Source organism: Anolis sagrei, chromosome 10 (genome assembly GCF_037176765.1).
Source record: "Anolis sagrei isolate rAnoSag1 chromosome 10, rAnoSag1.mat, whole genome shotgun sequence".
NCBI lineage: Eukaryota > Metazoa > Chordata > Lepidosauria > Squamata > Dactyloidae > Anolis > Anolis sagrei.
In genome coordinates, this window is record NC_090030.1 from 15,464,377 (window position 1) to 15,487,152 (window position 22,776).

At 41.4% G+C, this 22,776-nt stretch overlaps 2 protein-coding genes across 4 annotated transcripts in view; one reads left to right on the forward strand and one right to left on the reverse strand.

The window, feature by feature from the left end:
• LOC132762978 (fibronectin type-III domain-containing protein 3a-like) overlaps positions 1 to 14,068 on the forward strand; it is a 78,482-nt gene extending 64,414 nt beyond the window's left edge. For all 3 annotated transcript variants that reach the window (XM_060756261.2, XM_060756258.2, XM_060756260.2), the window contains 7 exons: positions 997 to 1,110; positions 1,506 to 1,655; positions 2,653 to 2,933; positions 4,720 to 4,932; positions 7,654 to 7,820; positions 8,225 to 8,346; positions 10,687 to 14,068. In XM_060756261.2, the coding sequence (XP_060612244.2) occupies positions 997 to 1,110; positions 1,506 to 1,655; positions 2,653 to 2,933; positions 4,720 to 4,932; positions 7,654 to 7,820; positions 8,225 to 8,346; positions 10,687 to 11,004 (1,365 nt within the window). In that variant the 3' untranslated portion in view covers positions 11,005 to 14,068. The remainder of the gene's footprint in view (positions 1 to 996; positions 1,111 to 1,505; positions 1,656 to 2,652; positions 2,934 to 4,719; positions 4,933 to 7,653; positions 7,821 to 8,224; positions 8,347 to 10,686) is intronic.
• A 919-nt stretch (positions 14,069 to 14,987) lies between these two features.
• LOC132763149 (growth hormone secretagogue receptor type 1-like) lies at positions 14,988 to 19,664 on the reverse strand. The gene is made up of 2 exons (XM_060756538.2): positions 18,644 to 19,664; positions 14,988 to 15,901 (listed from the first exon to the last, which is right to left on the reverse strand). Exons 1-2 carry the CDS (start codon positions 19,398 to 19,400, stop codon positions 15,579 to 15,581), a joined length of 1,080 nt encoding a protein of 359 aa, XP_060612521.2. The 5' UTR covers positions 19,401 to 19,664; the 3' UTR covers positions 14,988 to 15,578.
• Between the last annotated feature and the right edge of the window lie 3,112 nt (positions 19,665 to 22,776).

Consider the following 22,776-nt stretch of genomic DNA (forward strand, 5'->3'; position numbering starts at 1 on the left):
TTGACTCGAGTATAAGCCGAGGGTGGGAAATGCAGCAGCTACTGGTATATTTCAAAATAAAAATAGATAAACAATAAAATTACATTAATCGGGGCATCCGTAGGTTAAATGTTTTTGAATATTTACATAAAATTGTATTTTAAGATAAGGCTGTCCAACTCTGACTAAACCATTATTCTAACCTTCTACAATGTAAATGTAATTAGGTATCCTTCCAATAATAATAGGGTAAAATAATAGTAATAATAGAGTAAAATAATGGAAATGTAATAATAACAATAATAAAGTTATAAATATAATAGTAAGTAGAGTAAAATAATAAATATAATAATAGAGTAAAATAATAAACATAGTAATAATAATAATATCAGAGTAAAATAATAAATGTAATCAAATAATAATAGAGTAAAATAATAAATAACTTTGACTTGAGTATAAGCTGAGGGGGCAGCTTTTTCAGCAAAAAAAAAGGGCTGAAAAATTATATTTGAGTATATATGATAGTTCTTAAATTGATATCCTCCTGTCTACTGAAATTTTCTGCATTATGGCACGTTTATAGAAACAGGTTACGAATCCCTGATCTAGACATTCAAAATCCATAAATTGTTCCTGCCTATTTCAGCCTTCAAGACATTTCTGTTTGTTTATTAGCAAGGAGGAAGTGAGTGGCTGTTGCACTGTATAGTAGGGTATGTTTTCTTAAAAAAAAATAGGTCCCTTATATCCTCAGCCTCTCAAACCCTTAGTATTCACCTTTTGTTTCATACAAACAAAGATGTGGGGCTGGAGTGAGATTCAAGAACCTGTGGAGTCAACCTGAGCATGACACTTGGATTGCTACTATTTTCCAGATCCTCACTATGTAAATATTCCAAAACCCAACACACTTCTGGTCCCGAGAAGTTCAGACAAGGGATATCTGACCTGTAGATTAATTCAGAATTGGCCTATGTTTCTATCCTTTCCTGCTCTTGATGATGTGTTTCCTTACAGCTTGGTCCTTACTCAGAAAAAGCAGAAATCTGCACTGCTCCTGGCCCTCCAGATCCATGCTGCGTCCCCCTTCTCACCAGTAAGACAGCTACGTGTGTCGTGGCCTCATGGGAGGTATGTTTTTCCCCCCTTTCCCAACGTTATGCAATCTATTAAATGATTTTCTCATTTAAATGATGGAAAGCTTTGCATGTACTCTTATATCACGAATAATGTGCTTCACATGCACTGTGAAATGCATGGTTTTGTTGAGTAGCCAATTTTCTACTACCAGCAAGCTGTGCATAGATTTCACTGCATTTGGATAGTATTGTCATATTCTTTCACAATTCATTAGTCTTTTAAATATTTGCATCTTAATTTTCCACCATCGAGGCAGAATGATTTACATTTGAGATTGACAAGCTTATTACTACCTTTTTCTGTAGGAACATTACGTATGTGGCTACTGTGCAAATCACAAGCTTTTCATGATTGTTTGGTTCTGTTGTTTTCTCTTTTTCTGCAAGATCCCGGCCTGCAATGGCGCAGAAGTCACTGAATACAGGCTGGAGTGGGGGCAAGTGGAAGGATTAATGCACATAATATACTCTGGTCCTCTTCTGAGTTACGAGGTGAAAGGGCTGACCCCTGCGACCACATATTACTGTAGAGTACAGGTATGTAAATTGGCATATTTTCATGGCACCTCCCCTTTTTTTCTTTCATTGTATGAATAGAGTATCAAACCCAGTTCTCTCATTTTCATAGCCTTGTTTTATGGGAAGGAAATTACCATAGATACTCAAGTATAAGCCAGGGTTCTCAACCCTTTTTAAGACTGAAAAAGCCCCCCTCAAGTCAGAGTTATTGTTATTTTACTCTGTTATTATTATTATTATTATTATTATTACATTTATTATTCTACTATATTTATTATTATTACATTATTTTACTCCATTATTATTACATTTATTATCCTACTGTATTTTTATTATTACATTATTTTACTCCATTATTATTACATTTATTATCCTACTCTATTTATTATTATTACATTATTTTACTCTATTATTATATTTATTATCCTACTCTAGTATTATTATTACATTTATTGTCCTACTCTATTATTATTATTATTATCATTGCATTATTATACTCTGTTATTACATTTATTATCCTACTCTATTATTATTACATTTATTATTTTACTCTATTATCACTGCTACTATTATATTTCCACTATTTTACTCCATTATTATTTTTATTACATTTCTTATTTTACCCTCTATTACTATTACATTACATTAGAATAATGATTGAACCAGAGTTGGACAGTCTTATCTTAAATTACAGATTTATGTAAATATTCAAAAACAGTTAACCTACTGATGCTTCAATTAATGTAATTTTATTGGTATCTATCTTTTTAGAAATTTACCAGTAGTTGCTGCATTCCCCTCCCTCAGTTTATACTCGAGCCAATATGTTTTTCCAGTTTTTTGTAGTAAAATTAGGTGCCTCGGCTTATATTCAGGCTGGCCTATACTCGAGTATATATGATACGTTCCTCTGTAGCTGGGAAACCACTAAGTAAAGTGGCATGTATTCCCAGCATCAGTTGTACACGTTCAAGACATTCACTATCTTCTCCTTGTTCCTCCCTCTGCTCTTCAGGCGGTGAATGTAGCCGGTGCCGGCTTGTTTGGGGAAATAGGGATGATCACGACCCCGGCTTCGGTGCCAGCTGCGGTGCCTGTGCTGCACTTGCTGGAAGAAGACCAGACGGAGGGGCCGCTTCCTCTCTCGACGTGCCTTGCTCTCCACTGGGAGGAGCCCTGTTGCCATGGGGCAGAGGTCATGGGCTACAACATCGAATACGGAGAGAAACAGGTCTTAACCGTCAACCGAGTTACAAGCCATGTTTTGGAGAACCTGCAACCCGACACTTTATACAGGTGACTGGCGGGCTGTATTGCCCTCTGAAGATACAGCATGATCCTTTCTTTCAGGCATGGGCGAACTTTGGCCCTCCAGGTGTTTTGGACTTCAACTCCCACCATTCCTAACAGCCGATAGGCTGTTAGGAATGGTGGGAGTTGAAGTCCAAAACACCTGGAGGGCCAAAGTTTGCCCATGCGTGCTCTATATGCAGGGCTCACAGTTTTGCTCACCCACATCTGAAGGAATATGTATTTTCTGAACACTTCCTTGGTTTGCCAGCACAATTCTATGGTATTCTTCCATCAGATTTGCACTGGAGGGCCTAGAAATGCTAAGAGAGGTGTTTGTTCAGCATTTCTAGGTCCTTTAGCATGATTCTGTGCTATGCGTCTACTGGAATGTGAGCATAGACTTTTGCTGGGGAAACTAAAAATGCTAGATAGGTGGTCTCTAGTCATTTTCTAGGTCAAACTCAAGGCCTGGGTGCTGAATCCAACTTGCAATGCCATTTCATGTTGCTACAACTCCTGTAATTCTTCCTCATTAGGCATCATGACTAGAACTGGTGGGAGTTGTGATTCAGTAACAGCTGGAAGGCGGCAGTTTCTTCTGTTTAGTCAGGAGAGTATAGTTTGGATTTAAATACAGGGCTTACGGATATGTCTGACTTTAAAATGACCACAAGTTCTGTTGGATTGCCATTCCCATTATGCTTATATTATATTATATTAGATATTACATTATATATATTATATATAATATTATATATATGTATAATATATATATTCCCATTGTGCTTATAATATAATATAATATAATATAATATATACAACATATAGTATATACATATAATGGATAACAGTATTATGTAATACAATATAATACTACTAATAATATGATACTATAATTATATGTTTTATATTTAATGTAATATTACTAATAATATTACAGTATCATGCTACAGTACAATATAATAATATATAATATTAATATTGGGCTATGGCAATATACAAGGGCCCCTCGGTATATTGGGTTAAAGTGGGTTAAAGCACTGAGCTGCTAAGCTTGTTGACCGAAAGGTCGCAGGTTCGATTCCGGGGAGCGGCGTGAGCTTCTGCTGTCAGCCCTAGCTTCTGCCAACCTAGCAGTTCGAAAACATGCAAATGTGAGTAGATGAATAGGTACCGCTCCGATGGGAAGATAACGCCGCTCCATACAGTCATGCCGGCCACATGACCTTGGAGGTGTCTATGGACAATGCCGGCTCTTCGGCTTAGAAATGGAGATGAGCATCACACCCCAGAGTCAGACATGACTGGACTTAATGTCAGGGGATAACCTTTACCTACCTTTACCTTAATATTACTAATAATATTACAGTATCATGTATTAGTACAATATAATAATACATAATAATATATAGTACAATATAATAATATATAATAGTATTGTGCTATGTTAATAATATAATATATTGTATTTACATTTTATTTGTAAGCCGCTCTGAGTCCCCTTTGGAGTGAGAAGGGCGGCATATAAATGTCGTAAATAAATAAATTATTCCCAGTCTGCATGCAGCTCCCAAGTTAGAAAGTTTGCCCATGCGTGGTTTAGATGTCCATTAAAGCTTATGCTAGAAAGGCCCTCTTCCCAGTCAGTCTCAGAATTCCTTCTTGGAAGGCTTTTTGTTTTGTTATACCACAGCTCCCTCTTTCAATACTCTTGCAAAGAATTGGTAGGTAATAATAATAAAAAGGAACATCCCCAGATAACGTTGTTCACGGCAACATTTCCTCTTAGAATCCGGATCCAGGCCTTCAACAGTCTCGGAGCGGGTCCCTTCAGCCCTTCCATTAAAGCAAAAACGAAGCCTTTGCCGCCAGAGCCCCCGCACCTGGAATGTGTTGTCTTCAGTTACCAGAGCCTTAAGCTGAAATGGGGAGAAGGGCCCAGCAGGGCTTTGATCGCCAATCCCACGCACTTCAACCTGCAGATGGAAGACCGATTTGGCAGGTGAGCTCTCTCTGGGAACATAGTGGCCGGGCTGTGTCTTTTCTTCGTCATTTTTCTGAAGGTGACACACATTGATGCCAATTAGGTCTCTGGTAGAAGTTAAAGGGGACCGTAATCTTTCAGCTGGATTTGAATCTAGAACTCAAATGATATTGAAGTGCAAATGGTTCATTGGTTGGGTTGCTGGGAGTTTACTGGGATGTATGGCCGTGTTCCAGAAGCATTCTCTCCTAACGTTTCACCCACATCTATGGCAGGCATTCTCAGAGGTTATGAGGTCTGTTGGAAACTAGGTAAGTGAGGTTTAATATATCTGTCGAATAATGTCCAGGTTGGGAGAAAGAGCTCTTGTCTGTTGGAGGCAAGTGTGAAAGTTTCAATTGGCCACCTTGATTAGCATTAAATGGCATTGCAGCTTCAAAGCCTATCTGCTTCCTGCCAGGGAGAATTCTTTGTTGGGAGGTGTTAGCTGGTCCCTGATTGTTTCCTGTTTGGAATTCCCCTGTTTTTGAATGTTGTTCTTTATTTACTGCCCTGATTTTAGCGTTTTTAAAAAAATACTGATAGCCAGGTTTTGTTCATTTTCATGGTTTTACACTTGCAGCTTCAAAGCCTGGTGGCCAGTTGCAACATTCACACTTGCCTCCAACAGACAAGAGTTTTTTCTCCCACCCTGGACATTATTCCACAGATATATAAACCCCACTTGCCTAATTTCCAACTGACCTCACAACCTCTGAGGATGCCTGCCATAGATGTGGACGAAACGTCAGAAGAGAATACTTCTGAGACATGGCGTCCGAAAATTCACAGCAACCCAGAAATTCCAGCCATGAAAGCCCTTAACAACAGGTGCATTGGTTGATTTGCCTTTTAAAGGAGCACTGTCAGAATTTGTACATTAAAAAACTAATTGAGGGAAAATATTCATTCAAGGAGATGTTCAGGATGTATTTTATGTCACTTCTATAGAGATCCCTAGTTCCTTGCCCAGTTTTTTCCTTGCTGGGTCACTCTCGTTTTATCTTCTTTTACAAGGGTAGATATGTGTCATCCGGGCTTCCCTTGACAGGAAGGTTCTGCTTATCTCTAACTCAGGACTTTCTCAGCTTTTGAACAGCCTATCCATCTAGTCCAACCCCTTTTCGTGCAGGAAGCCACAATCAAAGTGCTCCTGATAGTCAGCCTCTTTGGAAATGCCTCCAGAGAAGGAGACTCCCCCACACTCCCAGGCAGGCTATGCCACTCTTCAACAGCTCTGACTCTCAGGAAGTTCTTCCTAGTCTTTTCAGTCGAATCTCTTTCCTTACCATTTGAACCCATTGCTTCCATGTGCCCTGATCTCTAGAGCAGCAGAAAGTCAGTTTTTCCTCTCCTCAATGGGACACCTTTTAAATCTTGAAACATGGTTCTCATGTTCCCTCTCTGCCTTCTCTTATCCCAGCTAAATATCCCCCAGGAGGAAAGGAGGAAGGAAAAGGAGAAGGAAGTAAGGGAGGAAGAGAAGGGTGGAAGGGAATGGGGGGAGGGAGGAAAGACAAAAAGGGAAGGAAGGAGAAAAAGAGGGAAGATGGGAGGAAAGAGGGAAGAAAGGAATGATGAAAGGGTGGAAGGGAAGGAGGGAGGGAGGAAGAAAAGAGGGAAGATGGGAGGAAAGAGGGAAGGAAGGATGAAAGGGAGGAAGGGAAGGAGGGAGGGAGGAAGAAAAGAGGGAAGATAGGAGGAAAGAGGGAAGGGAGGATGAAAGGGAGGAAGGGAAGGAGGGAGGGAGGAAGAAAAGAGGGAAGATGGGAGGAAAGAGGGAAGGGAGGATGAAAGGGAGGAAGGGAAGGAGGGAGGGAGGAAGAAGAGAAGAAAAGGAGGAAGGAAGTGGAAGGGAAGGAGGGAGGGAGGAAGAAGATAAGAAAAGGAGGGAGGGAGGGTGGAAGGAAATGGAGGGAGGGAGGAAAGACAAAAAGGGAAGGAAGGAGAAAAAGAGGGAAGATGGGAGGGAAGAGGGAAGGAAGGAATGATGAAAGGGTGGAAGGAGGGAGGGAGGAAGAAAAGAGGGAAGATGCTAGGAAAGAGGGAAGAAAGGAAGGATTGAAAAGGTGGCAGGGAAGGAGGGAGGAAGAAGAGAAGAAAAGGAGGGAGGAAGGGTGGAAGGGAATGGAGGGAGGAAAGATAAAAGGGAATGAAGGAAGAAAGGAGAAAAAGAGGGAAGATGGGAGGAAAGAGGGAAGGAAGGATGAAAGAGTGGAAGGGAGAGAGGAAGAAGAGAAAAAAGGAGGGAGGAAGGGTGGAAGAGAATGGAGGGAGAGAAGGGGAAAGAGAAAGAAGGAAAGACAAAAGAGAAGGAAAGAAGGAGAAAGAAAGTGAAGGAGGGAGGAAAGAGGGAAGGACGAAAGGGTGGAAGGGAAGGAAGGAGAAAGAGAGGAAGGGAGGGAAGGAGGAAGGAAAGAGAGAAGAAAGGAAGGACAGGATGGTGAGAGAGAGGAGGGCCTGGGAAAAGAGCCCAAGGGGCCACAGCCAGCCCTAGAGCTTGGGTTTACCCATACCTGGTTTAACCCACTCAAGATCTCTTCTTGTCTGCAAACAAGAATTAAGTGTCCTTTGCTCCATTTTACAATGAAATTTGAAGGTCATGGTAGGAGTTGCATCTTTAAAAAACAAAACAGACTTGATAATGTGTGCCTCAGCGTAAACCCAGCCTTATTATTCCAACCTCTCCCCTCCCACTAGATTCAGCACTGTCTACAGTGGACCTTGTCACACATACAAAGTGCAGCGACTTAGTGAATCCACAACATACTACTTTAAGATCCAGGCGTGCAACGATGCCGGTGAAGGGGATTTTTCTGAAGTTTACGCGTTCACTACAACCAAATCTCCACCGCCGGCGCTGAAAGGTGAGGGCATGTCTCACGTTTGCTTGCTTGTTTGTTTCTGTTGGAATATTTCATTGGCTCCACCATCAGAAGATAGTGTTGCTTAGGAACAAAACAGCAGTGTTTTTTTTCTTTAAATTGTTAGTAAGAAATAACGGCGCTCCATGCAGTCATGGTGGCCACATGACCTTGGAGGTGTCTACGGACAACGTCGGCTCTTAGGCTTTGAAATGGAGATGAGTACCACCCCCCAGAGCTGGGCATGACTAAACTTAATGTCAAAAGGAAACTTTACTTTTATTTGCATTGTGACCACTGTTGGAATGGGAGGCAATGGCTCTATAGGACTTTTTGTGTTGCAAATTTTAAAAAGATGAATGTTGGAATTGAATTGCTGAATCACAAATTCCTTTTTTCTTCTCCAGCACCCAAAGTGCATCAGCTGGGAGACAACGCCTGTGAAGTCACATGGGAGCCTTTACAGCCAATGAAAGGCGATGCCATCGTTTACATTTTACAACTTACCAGTGGGAGGGAAGTTGATCAGGTAGTTGGATCTTTTATTGTTGTCTTGGAAAGTGTTACTATTTCTCAAGTTTTTAAATATATAGCTGCGAAATGGACCACACATTGACTGCTGTAAAGACACCTTATTATCACCTGAATATTTCTCAGGTAAGAGAACACCAGACAGATTTCTATGCAGCCTTCATGAACATTATGTGTTCAGAAGATACTGTAGATCCACAGCATAGTTCCTGGAGATGAGAAGTTGGTATTTTTGAGTACATAACACATTTGTATAAGCATTTAATCATTTGGAGAATTAATATTTTTTCAGAACTTGCAATTACAATCCTATACATTATTTACGTGCTTCTCCCCTTAATCAAGCTGGATCCCAATTTGTGATGACAGTAATAATTTTATAAGAAATATGAAACTCAAAAAGATGGTAGTACTTCTCATGATTTTTTTTCTGTATTAGAGATTTCTAGCTTCAAAATTATTTCTGTTTCCAGGATTCCATAGCACAGAGCCATGGCGGTTCAAGCTGAGATAGACTGCATTGAATCGGCAGTGTAGATACAGCCATGTGTATTTGCACATGATTTTTAAAAGATCCAGATACAGTATCTTATATGATTACAATTAAACAATGCCATAAAGCCCCCTTAACTATGCGTGTCCTTATCTTTTGTGTCTACGGTCAACCTCTCCATAGAGCCTTGCCAATGTGCTGTTGGGCAAATGGGCTTATTAACAAAAGACCCTCCTCATAAATGCACAGCAGAGTAACTTATCAGCAGCAGCGTGACCAGCATGAGTAGCCAAAAGTGATCAAAGGAACAAAAACTCACAGATCAATGTTATCTTTTCCACAGGAGACTTTTCTTTATGGCAAAATAATATGGTTGCACTATTTACAAAAATGAGGTTGCCATAACATGAACAAAGTTTTTTATACTTCGGTCTGGGCTTCTTTCTCATGCAGATAAACAGCTTTGCTCTTAAGGAGCCTCTTCTCACACTGAAGTTAAACAGGAGCTTCAAATGGTAGCTTTATACACAGCAGCTGTCACACTGGAGCTTCACACACTAGACTTTCTCAAACAGGCCTTTCTGCCACAGAGGCCTTATCACACTGAGAGCTCTCTCAGACTGAGGCCTTTCTCTCATTGAGGCAAAGTAACACTGAGGCCGTCTCATACTGAGGACTACTAACACACTAAGGCCCTTCTCCCACGGAGACCTCTCACAGACTGAGGGCTACTAAGCTACAGGCACACCTCCTTATATAGAACTACAGCTTTTATTGAGTGATTGCATCCATTTTAACCCTTTCAGTGCTTGACTCACATTTTTCCAATTAAAAATACCTAGTTAGTTTTAATAATTCTAACATGTATCTATAGGCCTCTGTGGTCAACTCCCCTATAGGGAATCCCTGCTAATGTGCCTCCTTGCCTATGGACTGCTATAGTCAATGCTCCCATAGAGCCCCCTTAACTATGTACCAGTGTGCCACTTTGTCTTTGGGTGTCAATGGTAATCTTCCCCATATGTTTCTTTTTGCCAGGGGCCGTAGCTAAAAGTTAGTGCACACACTTTGGATGGAGAGGGTCCCATTTTAAGGTGGAACGTCTGTTTGAAACTCTGGAGAGTGATGTAGAGGGACAAATTGGTGTGCTTGGTATAATTAAGACCATGGTTCCTTCCACATTGCTTCTTAGAATTAAAATATGTATGAAGAGAGGAGAGGCCAGGGGACAGCTCCATCTTGTCTCCTTCATATGTCATCAGCTGGGGACCCACCCACCCCCCCCTACACCAACTGCCGCTCTGGGCCAGAGTGAAGAGGGGGGGGCATGGGACAGTTCCACCTTGTCTCCTGTGCTATGCTAATAATATGATAGAATGTAATGTAATATATTGTATATACATACAATATTTATAATATTATAATGTAATGCAATATAATACTAATAATATAATATAATTATATATTTATATTACATGTAATATTACCAATAATATTACAGTATTATGGTATAGTACAATATAGTAACATTTAATACTGAGATTGTGCTATGCTAATAATATTGTGTGTGTGTGTGTGTGTGTGTGTGTGTGTGTGTATGTGTGTATATATATATCTTGTAAGCCTCTCTTGAGTCCCCTTCGGGGTGAGAAGGGCGGCATATAAATGTCGTAAATAAATAATAAATATATGGCAGTGTGGACTCAGATAACCCAGTTCAAAGCAGATCTTGTGGGATTTTCTGCTTTGATATTCTGGTTTATATGGCTGTCTGGAAGGGCCCTATGTACCCATTAAAGTGTTTTCCTTTTTGAAACGCATGTGTGCTTCCTGTTTCCTTCTCAGGTATACAAGGGACCAGAGACTTCGTTCCGCTTCTCCAACCTGCAGACAAACTGTGAATACCGGTTTAGGGTGTGTGCTGGGCGCCAGTATCAGGACTCTGCTGGGCCGCAAGAACTGCTGGGGCCGTACAGCCCGAGCACTGCGTTTTCATCTCAGAAGCAGGAGCTTGTGTCGCCGTGTGCGGACGCGGGGCCTGACTTGCCGAAAAGCCGGAGGAAGCCGCTGAGCGATGAACAGTTTGCCTTCCTGCTCCTCCTCGTCTTCGCCACCGTCGCCATCCTGTTCGCCGTCATCATCCAGTACTTTGTGATCAAGTAAGCGAGCGGCTTTTGAGATTTGCCTTCATTACTCAGCTTATGATTATGATTATTATTATTTTTTTCATATGGAAATTTATGCCTTGGGTATTTATGTAAATTCCAATTAAAAACGCTCGCTGGGAATGATTGTATATGACACACATTTCCCTTTTTGCTGCTGATGAACAGCAAGGCTGGGTGGGCTGGCTGGCCTCCCTCCCTCTCCTCCAGAAAGCCTCCCACCCGGGGAGAACGGAAGAGACGCAAACCCCCTATTCTAGCATTGTTGTGCATTTCTAATCAGGGTTAGCTGTTGAAAACAGCAAAAAAAACACAGACAACAAACAGCTGCCTTAACACGCACTTGTGATTCTCAGAGAGCTCGACTTTTAATACTCTTTATTCTCCAGGAAAGGGGTAAGGCAGTGGTTCTCAACCTGTCGATCGGCAGATGTTTTGAGCGTCAACTCCCAGAAATCCTAATGAGATTGTGTTCGAAACGAGTCCGGAAACGGATTTTGGGAGCCTGATTCCTTGGAGCCTCAAGACTGCAAGAAGAAGCGTCCTGCAATGGCCTCTTTGGTGTCTGGAACCAACTCAAAAAACGACTAGGATTTCTGGGAGTTGTAGTCCAAAACACCCGGGGACCCACAGGTTGAGAACCACTGGGGTAAGGGATGGCCAGCCGCTTCGGTCTAAGCCTCGGCTTGTATCGAGACGCAGCAGCAAAGATGCTTAAGCGTAGAACAGTACTGTATTACAGGACATTTGCTAAAGCATACCACACCTGATATTATACTGTAGACAAAAAAGAAAGAATTGAAACCAAAATGTTAATCAACTTTTTAGTGCTACTCTTATTTTCTAAACGTTGGTTTCCCGCTCCTTTTCAATCGTTGGGACTCCAATAGTTGAACTGTCGACTGTAAGAGGCAAAGGTAATCAGCAGATGGTGCTGACATCCTTTTTGAGAAGTTATTGGAAGCCCAGTCTTTCCCTATAGAGAGAGAGAGGGGTCTGCATCGATGGCCCTTCTTCTATGCCAGTGGTTCTCAACTTGTGGGTCCCCAGGTGTTTTGGCCTACAACTCCCAGAAATCCCAGCTGTTGGATTTTTGGGAGCTAAAGGCCAAAACATCTGGGGATCCACAGGTTGAGAACCAATGTTCTATCCATTTCTGAACAAAATGCTTTCCGTCGTTGGTAAGCAAGTGTTGGCCCGACCCAGAGTCCGCTCTCAGTGCCTGAGAGACCACTTACTCGCCCTGTGCTTCTGACTCAAAAAGAAAAGGAAAAAAAACTGCAGCCGCTTTTTCTTTCTTTTTTTCTTTTCGGAAGAAAAGCACAGAAAAAAAATAATTTTTTTTGTTTGTCTTTAATGAAAACAAAAAAAAGTGCATTTATGATAAATGTTTCACTATTTGGCTCAAACTGAGCAAAAAAAATATGTTTTTTGTACTATTCTTAACATAAAATTTAAGAAAAATAATAATAATAACAAAACAAATAAAAATGCAAGCTGTGGTTAGCTTTTGGGTTCTCCCCGCTTTTTGGCCCGACCTCCCCCCCCCCCTTTTTCCTCCTTTTTTGGGATACCCTTCTAACGCAACCCAAGTGATCAAGTCACAATGAGGAAATGAATTTTTCTGCTCCAGTTTGAAAGGAATTGCTGCCTTTCTTTGCAGCGATTCTGTGTTCCGTTCGTTTTTGTGCTTCGAGTCCTCTCTCCCTTGTTTTGTGGATCAATAATTCAGTAACAGGTCTGGCTTTTGGGTGGAATAGTGTTCCCCTCCCTCCCTTCTCTCCTTTGTTTCTTGGGGGGTCAATATCATGCACTACATAGGACCGTTCTGTATCAAGCCCCTGTAGCAGGTACCTGTGAAGTAGAAGTGACTCGATGTTGTCTCGTTTGGAAGCTGGAAAACGACCCGTTTTTGTTTCAGAGGAAAACGACGCTCACTTTCAAACAGCCACAGATATGTTTTGTTACCTTTTTTTGCACAGCGGTAGGGACTGAACATAGCAAACTCCCCTTTTCCGACACATCCATCCTGGACGCTTGCCCTTGTGAGACAGTGGGAGTGACGTGTACGACTCATTTTAGCTTGAGACATGCCATAGAACGTCATCAAAAGTGTTTCTCAGCCAGCTGTTAGTTCATTATAAGCTTATGGTTTGTGGCATTGTGTTTGCATTTCACACCTGGGTGGGGCGGGGGGGCACGTAGACACACACACACACATACAGACGATGGTATCATATCACTTACTATCTTAAACAAAAATAAAGTAGATTTATGGTGCAATCTGAAATTAACCTTTTTTTCTCTCTCAAATGTACTCTCCTTTTTTGTGATCTATTTATTTTGATTTTTTTTTAAGAAAAAGATAAAATTCTGGAAAATGTATGTTTGAATGTACTGTTCTACTTGTAGCAGAACTTTTTAAGTTAATCATTTATTGTAATGGATTCCTTTCTTCAGTGTTGGAAAAGAGTTTTATACAAGCGTTAGTGTCGGTAGTTCGCAGGGACGTTTACAACCTGTTCTCCTTCATTTTCCTTTCATACTTCACTTTTTTATATCAAACAGTAGACTTGTCTTCAGCCGATTTTCTGTTGCCAAAGCGTATGTGTTTTCTTTTTGTTGTTGCTGTTGTTAAAAACTCTGACAGAAACAATTGGGGGGGAAACCAATCTCATCGAATTGGCAATAGTACGTACGTCAGATGCATTTTTTAAAAATTAGGTTTTTCTGAATGAATACTAACCAAAATTATGACTTCCTAGAAAGTTTTAAAACAAAAAAGTTTAATTTGTATTTGTAATTGCCACAAACTGTTTATATTTCCAGAAAGTTTCCTGGAAAGCATAGTGTAGAATTTTATATTTACAACTATACATTCCAGATTGATGTACTCTAGTGGCATTAATGTATTAGATTCTCCTCTTTTTTTCTCTCTTGTATTGTAATTTTTTGCTGTATTTCATACTTATGTTAAACCTGCCAGACATCGTATTACTAAATTGTAACTATAAATAGATAATATATTTAATATGGCCAATAAAAATACAAAATTGTTCACATCAGGCTTGTGGAATTACTCTGTGTGTGTGTGTCATGACTCCTTGGAAGTCATACCATGAAGGTCATTTTTTTGTGTGTCAGGACGTTTTTTTTTTCCTTAGTCAGGAGTGACTTGAGAAACTGCAAGTCGCTTCTGGTGTGAGAGAACTAGCTGTCTGCAAGGATGTTGCCTGGGGATGCCCAGATGTTTTTGATTTCCCCATGCTTCTCTCAGCATGGGGAGCTGGAACTGATAGAGGGAGCTCATCCGCACGCTCCCAGATTTGAACCACTGACCTGTCAGTCTTTAGTCCTGCCGGCACAAGGGTTTTATCCATTGTGCCGCCGGGGTCTCCCAGTGAGCTCCAGCTTCCCATGCATGGACAAGCCTCCCACAGGATGGTAAATAATCCAGGCATCCCCTCGGCAACATCTTGCAGATGGCCAATTCTCTCACACCAGAAGCGACTTGCAGTTTCTCAAGTCACTCTTGACATGAAATATATATATGTATGTATATATGTATGTTTATTTATTTATTTATTTACAGCATTTATATTCCGCCCTTCTCACCCCGCAGGGGACTCAGGACGGATTACAGTGTACACATTATGGCAAACATTCAATGCCAATTTTGACCTACAACATATACAGACATAGACAGAGGCTAATTAACTTTTTCTGGCCACCAGGGGAGCTGTCGCTTTCATTGTCCATCTGCAACACTGATGAAGTACTTCCACATTCCCCGCATGCTTTTTTGCTGGAGTGCTTTGCTGGAGTCTTTTTTATGGCCTCATAAATTAGTTTATTTAGCCTCCCCACACTTTAAGGTGGTGCCTTATTTTCCTACTTGACAGATGCAACTGTCTTTCGGGTTGCAAAGGTCGACAACGGGCTACACAATTGGTTGGAAACCCACTCCCACCTGGGCTGGCTTCGAACTCATGACCTTTTGGTCGGAGTGATCTTAATGCAGCTGACACTCAGCCAGCTGCACCACAATCCCGGTGCTTTCAAATATTTAAAATATCCTTTCAAATATTTAAACATGGCTCTTACGTCTCTTCTCCAACTAAACACAATCACCTTGCTAAGCTACTCAAAACCCATATATCAGAACAGACCCATTGAATGCATTAAATTCGACTTTGTGATGCCTCACCAAGTGAATAGAATGGGTCTAATTCCAGTTGGGACTAACTTTGTAAAACAGGAAGTTTTTATTCAGTCTCTGAAATCTAGCAAAGCCATGATCTTTAGGCCATGCTGAACACTTGCAAGTTGTAGACTCTTGGGATGGAAAGCACTGAAGTTACAGACATTAGAAAACTGAGACAATGAGGAAAAACAAAATCGTGTTACTCTAACAAATGAAAAACAAAACAAAGGTTGCAATTCATAAAGTAAGAAGCTATCATCCGCCTTTGCTACAGTAGTCCACTTGAAATTCATATTTGAAAGCTGGTGAAAGAGAGCGATCTTACAGTTTAAGGCGATCGTATAATTGGGAGCTGCTTCCAACTCTTCTCATACAAAAGAACTTTTTTCCATACCTTCAACAGAAGCCTTGTCACTCCTGCGTGAGGCCCTCGGCTGCCAGGTCTGCCTCTGATTGAGGAACGTATACACAGCCTTCCTGTATTTCTGGGACATGACGTTATAAAGGATGGGGTTTACGGACGCGCCGAGATAAAACAGCAGCATCGAGACAAGGTTGAAGTACTGGCTGATATCGTAGAGGCCAACGCTTCCTTGGGCAATCTCGTTGAGGCCAACGCTTCCTTGGGCAAAAAGGATCCGGCCGACGTGTAAGGGGAGCCAACACAGAACGAAAGCCAGGACGACCACGGCTGGAAAGAGGGAGATAATACCTTTCAATAGTGCAATCCCTTTAGCAAAGTGCCTTCCTTTTAAAAAACTCATTGTCACTTGAGCAAAAAAGTCTGTTAATATACTCTTGGGCAGATCACAAGCAGATGGACCAATGTTAAAACAAGAGTTGCCAGATGTGTCTTTTTCACAAGCCCTGGAAGTGAAAATGTTATTGCACTGTGGACCATTCCACAGTCACGGCAATGAGATTGAGACACTGAAAGTCTTCAATTCTAAGATGCGCTTGTTTCTCTAAATAAACATGGCGAAAAATGGGTGCGTTTTGAGGTGTATCTCATGTATTTTTGTCAGTGGTCTTACAATTTTTTAATTTATTTCAGACGTTTTTATCCCGTCCGTCTCACTCAGGGCGGCTCGCAACCGGCAACCATTAGGTGCCAAACAAACAGTAGTAATGAAGTCACAATTAAAAATGCTAGCTGAAAACAACGAATTATAAACATCCATTTAAAAGTTAAACAAATCAAAATCCGCATTTGCAGATTGATGGATTGAACCGGTAAAGATAATAATAATAATAATAATAATAATAATAATAATAATAATAAGGATCGAAAAATCAGCGGATGACACAGAATACAGACTGTGCAAGGAAGCTGATGAAACCATGGACCATATCCTCAGCTGTTGCAAGAAAATCGCACAGACGGACTACAAACAAAGACACAACTCTGTGGCCCAAATGATTCACTGGAACTTATGTCACAAGTACCACCTGCCAGCAGTAAAGAATTTGTAGGATCATAAACCCACAAAGGTCGTGGAAAATGAACATGCAAAAATACTGTGGGACTTTCGAATCCAGACTGACAAAGTTTTGGAACACAACACATCAGACATCAAAGCCAATCTTAAAAACTCTGGCATAGACACCGAGAACTGGGAAGCTCTGGCCCTTGAGTGCTCCAACTGGAGTTCAGCTGTGACCAGCAGTGCTGTAGAATTTGAAGAGGCACGAATGGAGGGTGAAAGAGAGAAATGTGCCAAGAGGAAGGCGCGTCAAGCCAACCCTGACCGGGACCATCTTCCACCTGGAAACCGATGCCCTCACTGCGGGAGAAGATGCAGGTCAAGAATAGGGCTCCACAGTCACCTACGGACCCACCGCCAGGACACCAAACTTAGAGGACAATCATACTTGGACAATGAGGGATCGCCCAAGTATGTAAGTAAAGTAAAGTGGGAAAGTAATAATAATAATAATAATAATAATAATAATAATAATAATAATAATTTATTATTTATTTCTTTGCAGTATTTATATTCCTCCCTTCTCACCCCGCAGGGGGCTCAGTGTACACATACATGGCAAACATTCAATGCCAATTTTAACATACAACATATACAGACATACACAGAGGCTATTTAACTTTTTCTGGCCACCAGGGGAGTTGTCGCTTTCATCGTCCATCTGCGACACTGATGAAGTACTTCCACATTCCCCGCATGCTTTTTTGCTGGAGTGCTTTGCTGGAGTCTTTTTTATGGCCTCATAAATTAGTTAATTTAGCCTCCCCACACTTTAAGGTGGTACCTAATTTTTCCTACTTGACAGATGCAACTGTCTTTCGGGTTGCAAAGGTTGACAACAGGCTACACAATTGGTTGGAAACCACTCCAACCCGGGCTGGCTTCGAACTCATGATGTTTTGGTCAGAGTGATCTTAATGCAGCTGACACTCAGCCAGCTGCGCCACAATCCCACTGCTGCGACACAATAATAGACTTTATACCCCGCCACCATCTCCCCAGAGGGGACTTGGAGCGGCTTACATGAGGCCAAGCCCTGCAATACATTACAGCAAAATAAAATACAGAACAACAAAAATAACATCACAATAAAATAAATAAAACAAGTAAATTAAACAATGCAAAATAACATAATGGAAAATCAATAGAAAATCAAACACAGTGGGCAGGCCAAATGCATGACATAAAATGATAAAACTCTGGATCAGATAGTAATGAAAAAGGTATATTTGAGGGGGAAGGAGCTCATAAGTGACGGAACAGAGTTAGGCCTTCAATAAGGTGGGGGGAAAGTGCAGTATGAGGACAACACTGGGTGAACCAATAGCAATGGAATATATGGTTACTCTCCAAGGGCATATTGGAAAAGCCAAGTTTTTAGATCTTTCTTAAAGGCTGCTGGGTTGGGGGCTTGCCTAATATCACCAGGTAGCAAGTTCCACAGCTGGGAGACCACAGCTGTGGAACGACGCTCTATGCAGTCATGACCTTGGAGGTGTCTATGGACAACGCTGGCTCTTCTAAGATGAACACCACCCCCAGAGTTGGACACAACTGGACTTAATGTCAGGGAAAAACCTTTGCCTATGTGCCATAATATCATAGAATCATAGAATCCTAGCGTTGGAAGAGACCTCATGGGCCATCCAGTCCAACCCCATTCTGCCAAGAAGCAGGAATATTGCATTCAAATCACCCCTGACAGATGGCCATCCAGCCTCTGTTTAAAAACTTCCAAAGAAGGAGCAGAGAGTTCCACTGCTGAACTGTTCTCACAGTCAGGAAGTTCTTCCTCATGTTCAGATGGAATCTCCTTCTTGTAGTTTGAAGCCATTGTTCCTTGTCCTAATCTCCATGGAAGCAGTAAACAAGCTTGCTCCCTCCTCCCTCCTCCATTAAGATTGAGGTAACCAACCAAACAAATTTGCTCAGGGATGGATGCCGCTTACCTAGCATCTTGATGGTTTGCTGGTGATACCTCTCTCTGGCGGGAGCATGCTGGCCTTCCAGGTTGCGTGCCGTCCTCCAGAGCTTCCTGCAGATCATCCCATAAAGGAGAACCAAGCAAGACGCAGGTAGGAAAAAGTAAAGGGTGGAAAGCCATGTCATGGTCTCGAGGAGCCCCGAGTGAGCCGCTTCCTCTATGTATTTGCATTCGCCCATTTCTTCCGGAAGGCTCCCATTGCGATGCTGTACGCCAAAGAGAAAGAGCACCGGGAGGGCCGTCACGAGCGAGCAAAGCCATAGCAGCAGAATTACGGCTTTGACCCGGCTTTTGGTAATGGTCGCTTTGGCTTTCAAGGGAAAACAGATTGCAAAGTATCTCTCGACGCTCAAAGTGGTGATGTGGAGAATGCTGGAGTAAGTGCAGGTCTCGCTGAGGTAGAAAATAAACTTGCAGAGGAAATCGCCAAAGACGTACGGCTTGTACTTCCAAATCCTGTACAAGTCGGACGGCAAGCCGAGCAAAATCAGGCTGTCGGACAGAGCCATGCTGGACAAGTACATGTTCACCGTCGTCCTCATCCCTTTATACCGCTTAAAAATGAGGATAATGGTCACGTTTCCAGCTACGCCCAAGAAAAACATGAGGATACAAATGATGGTCACAGGAATCAAGACGGGAATCTTAAACAAAGAGAAGGAAAGCTCTTCATAATAGTCCGTATCGTTCCCAAAAGAGGCGTTCAAGGAAAAGGAATCCATTTCTGGCCAAGGCTGGTTTCTTCTTACCAAGACAAGAAAGGTATGGATCCCATTTTGGAACAGATTGACACTTTGACATGAAGTTTCCAAATGCCACTAAAAGTCTCCACTGACAAGTGACGCTTTCTTGAGCTGTTTCCCTTGCAAGACTGGGGCCTCTGAATATAATATTTCCTAAAGAACATGATGCTGTTGGCTTGTGATATTGTCTTCCTGAAACTACACATTTGGCAAAAGGGAGGAACCTGTGTACCTATTGGAAGGAAGAGAAAAACAGAATTAACTCAGCCAGCATTGAACTGAGTCAAAAGTGTACCAAATTCAGTTATTTATTTATTACCAAATTTATATGCCGCTCTTCTCATCCCGAAGGGGACTCAGAGCAGCTTACAAGGTGTGTGTGTGTGTATACACATACATACATACATACATACATACATACACACACACACACACAATATATTATATTATTAGCATAGTGCCGGCAGGATTGAAGACCGGCAGTTTCGAATTTGGGGAGAGACGGATGAGCTCCCTTTATCAGCTCCAGCTCCTCATGCGGGGACATGAGAGAAGCCCCCCACAAGGATGATAAAAACATCAAATCATCCAGGCGTCACCTGGGCAACTTCCTTGCATATGGCCAATTTTCTCACAACAGAAGCGACTTGAGCTCCTGACACAACCAAAAGTATTAAATATTATTAATTTAATTCACTATACTTGTATACCGCTCTTCTGAGCCCTTGGGCGACTCAGAGCGGTTAACAATAGCAAAATTAAATGCTCAAAAATATCATAAAACAGTTAAAAACAATTAAAACAGTAGCATACAGTCAATATAAATCAATAAAACATGTCATTCGCGTCTCATAGTTACTATACCATTATATTGTAATATTATTAGTAATATTACATGTAATATAAATATATAATTATAATATATTATTAGTATTAGTATTATATTGCATTATATTATAATATTATAAATATTATATGTAAATACATTATTATATTATATTATATTATATTATATTATATTATATTATATTATATTATATTATTAGCCTAGCACAGGAGACAAAGTGGAACTGTCTTCTGCCCCCGTCTCTCTTCACTCTGGCCCAGAGCAGCAGTTAATAGTGTTAGAGCTGGAAAACAACAGGAGTATCAACAAGCTCTTAGTTTGTTGTCGAAGGCTTTCGTGGCTGGAATCACTAGGTTGCTGTGGGTTTTCCGGGCTGTATGGCCATGTTCCGGAAGCATTCTCTCCTGACGTTTCGCCCACATCCCTGGCAGGCATCCTCAAAGGTTGTGAGGTCTGTTGGAAACTAGGCAAGTGGGGTTTATATATCTGTGGAATAATGTCCAGGGTGGGAGAAAGAACTCTTGTCTGTTGGAGGCAAGTGTGAAAGTTGCCATTGGTCACCTTGATTAGCATTTTCAAAGCTTCAAAGCCTGGCTGCTTCCTGCCTGGTGGAATCCTTTGTTGGGAGGTGTTAGCTGGCCCCAATTGTTTCCTGTCTGAAATTCTAGATACTAGTATTTTATTATTATTTATTTTATTTCCTATATTTATACCCCACCCTTCTCAATCCAAGAGGGCGGCCTCACAAACACCATACAGTGTCATAATAAAACAATCAACAATACATTAAAATATTAAAAATATTAAAACAATAATTAAAACAATTGAAAACTCTAAAATCGGGATGGTAAATAAAGAAGAACATTGAAAACATGGGTTCCCCAAGAATTGTAGAGACCAAAATCCACTGATTATAGTAATGCGAATGTATCAAAATTAACACAATGTATACTTACAAATCCACATATCAGCTGTGTATTTTGTTGATATGTGGATTTGTAAGTATACATTGAGTTAATTGAAATAAAGAGCAACACTCAGAAAATGGGAATTCCAGACAGGAAACAATCGGGGCCAGCTAACACCTTCCAACAAAAGATTCCCCCAGGCAGGAAGCAGCCAGACTTTGAAGCGGCAATATTCAATGCTTAATTGAGGTGGCCAGTTGCAATATTCATACTTTCCTCCAACAGACAAGAGTTCTTTCTCCCACCCTGGATATTATTCCACAGATATATAAACCTCACTTGTCTAGTTTCCAACAGACCTCACAACCTCTGAGGATGCCTGCCATAGATGTAGGCGAAACGTAAGGAGAGAATGCTTCTGGAACATGGCTATATACTAGTCCATAAAATTCACAACAACCCAAACTCTTAGTTGTTAAAGCAAATGCTAATTAATTACTCAAAGTCATAGCTTAAATTAACAGGCAATAGAAGGACGCTGAGAAACTTCTTACCTCCTTGCAGACGGTTTGCCTGATCCTTCCATAAATTCAGAGTTGCAGCTTCGTCTTCCTACTTGGAATTGTTACATATTTAGCCTCACTATAATTTTAAATTAAAAACAATCAGCAAAAGCATTTGCTGTACCTTTGCTGGAGCAAGCAGCCAGGTATAAAACCCTAGTCAAGTGCCACATCTCCCGAGGAAATGCATTGAGAGAGTTTGATTTTTTTGAGTGCCCTGGCCCCTTTCCCCGTCTAAGCATGACAAATACGGCAGCCGTTTTAAAGCCATCCATCAGCATCATCGGCCACTTAGGCAGGCCTCATTGAACAGCTGGCTCGGCCTCCCCGTCTTTTTCTCCTCCATCTATCAAGCCAAAGTGGAGACTGTCCCTCGTTACCTGGGAGGTCCGACTTGTGGCTTGATACCGCAAATCTAATTAGGAGGGCTGGATCGATCCCATTTTCCCAGTGTGTCGTAGCAACCGAGGGGGGACGAGACATTTTCGCTGACTCTCGTTTGCCCGAGTCAAGGTGGATTCATACCCAAAGCCAGTTGAGATACTTTGGCAAAATATTACACAAGCCGCCCAAAATCTGTTGTCCAAAGGAACAACCTGACTATGCCTAATTGTAGGACTGGCTCTGCTTATCCAATGAGTTGTGCTCATGAAGCGGGATTCTTTTCCCCTTCTGGCCAAGGATTAATTGAAACAGATGGAAGGATTTTGGCTGAGTGTGTATTTCCATATACATTAGTCAAGGAGCCATATGATCACCAATTCCGTCAGTGGGAAGCTGTGCTTTTTCCTTCTTTGATCATTAACTAAGCTTAGCTAAACACTTGGCAACACCAAATAAGGAGAGGCCACTGGGAGCTAAAAGATCAATATGAGATACATCCCAAAGAAGGCACAATGGAAGACCAACAGGTCAGAGGTTCGAATCCAGGGAGAGCACGGCTGAGCTCCATCTGTCAGCTCCAGCTTCCCACGCGGGGACATGAGAGAAGCCTCTCGCAAGGATGGTAAAACTGCCCTGAGGCCCCTTCAGGGTTG

Bases quoted from the DNA above. Each gene is read 5' to 3' on its own strand.
- LOC132763149 (XM_060756538.2), bottom strand. From the start codon at position 19,400: ATGGATTCCTTTTCCTTGAACGCCTCTTTTGGGAACGATACGGACTAT. The intron at 15,902-18,643 runs GTAAGCGGCATC...CCCTCTTTCCAG, and splicing joins GCAAACCATCAAGATGCTAG to CCGTGGTCGTCCTGGCTTTC.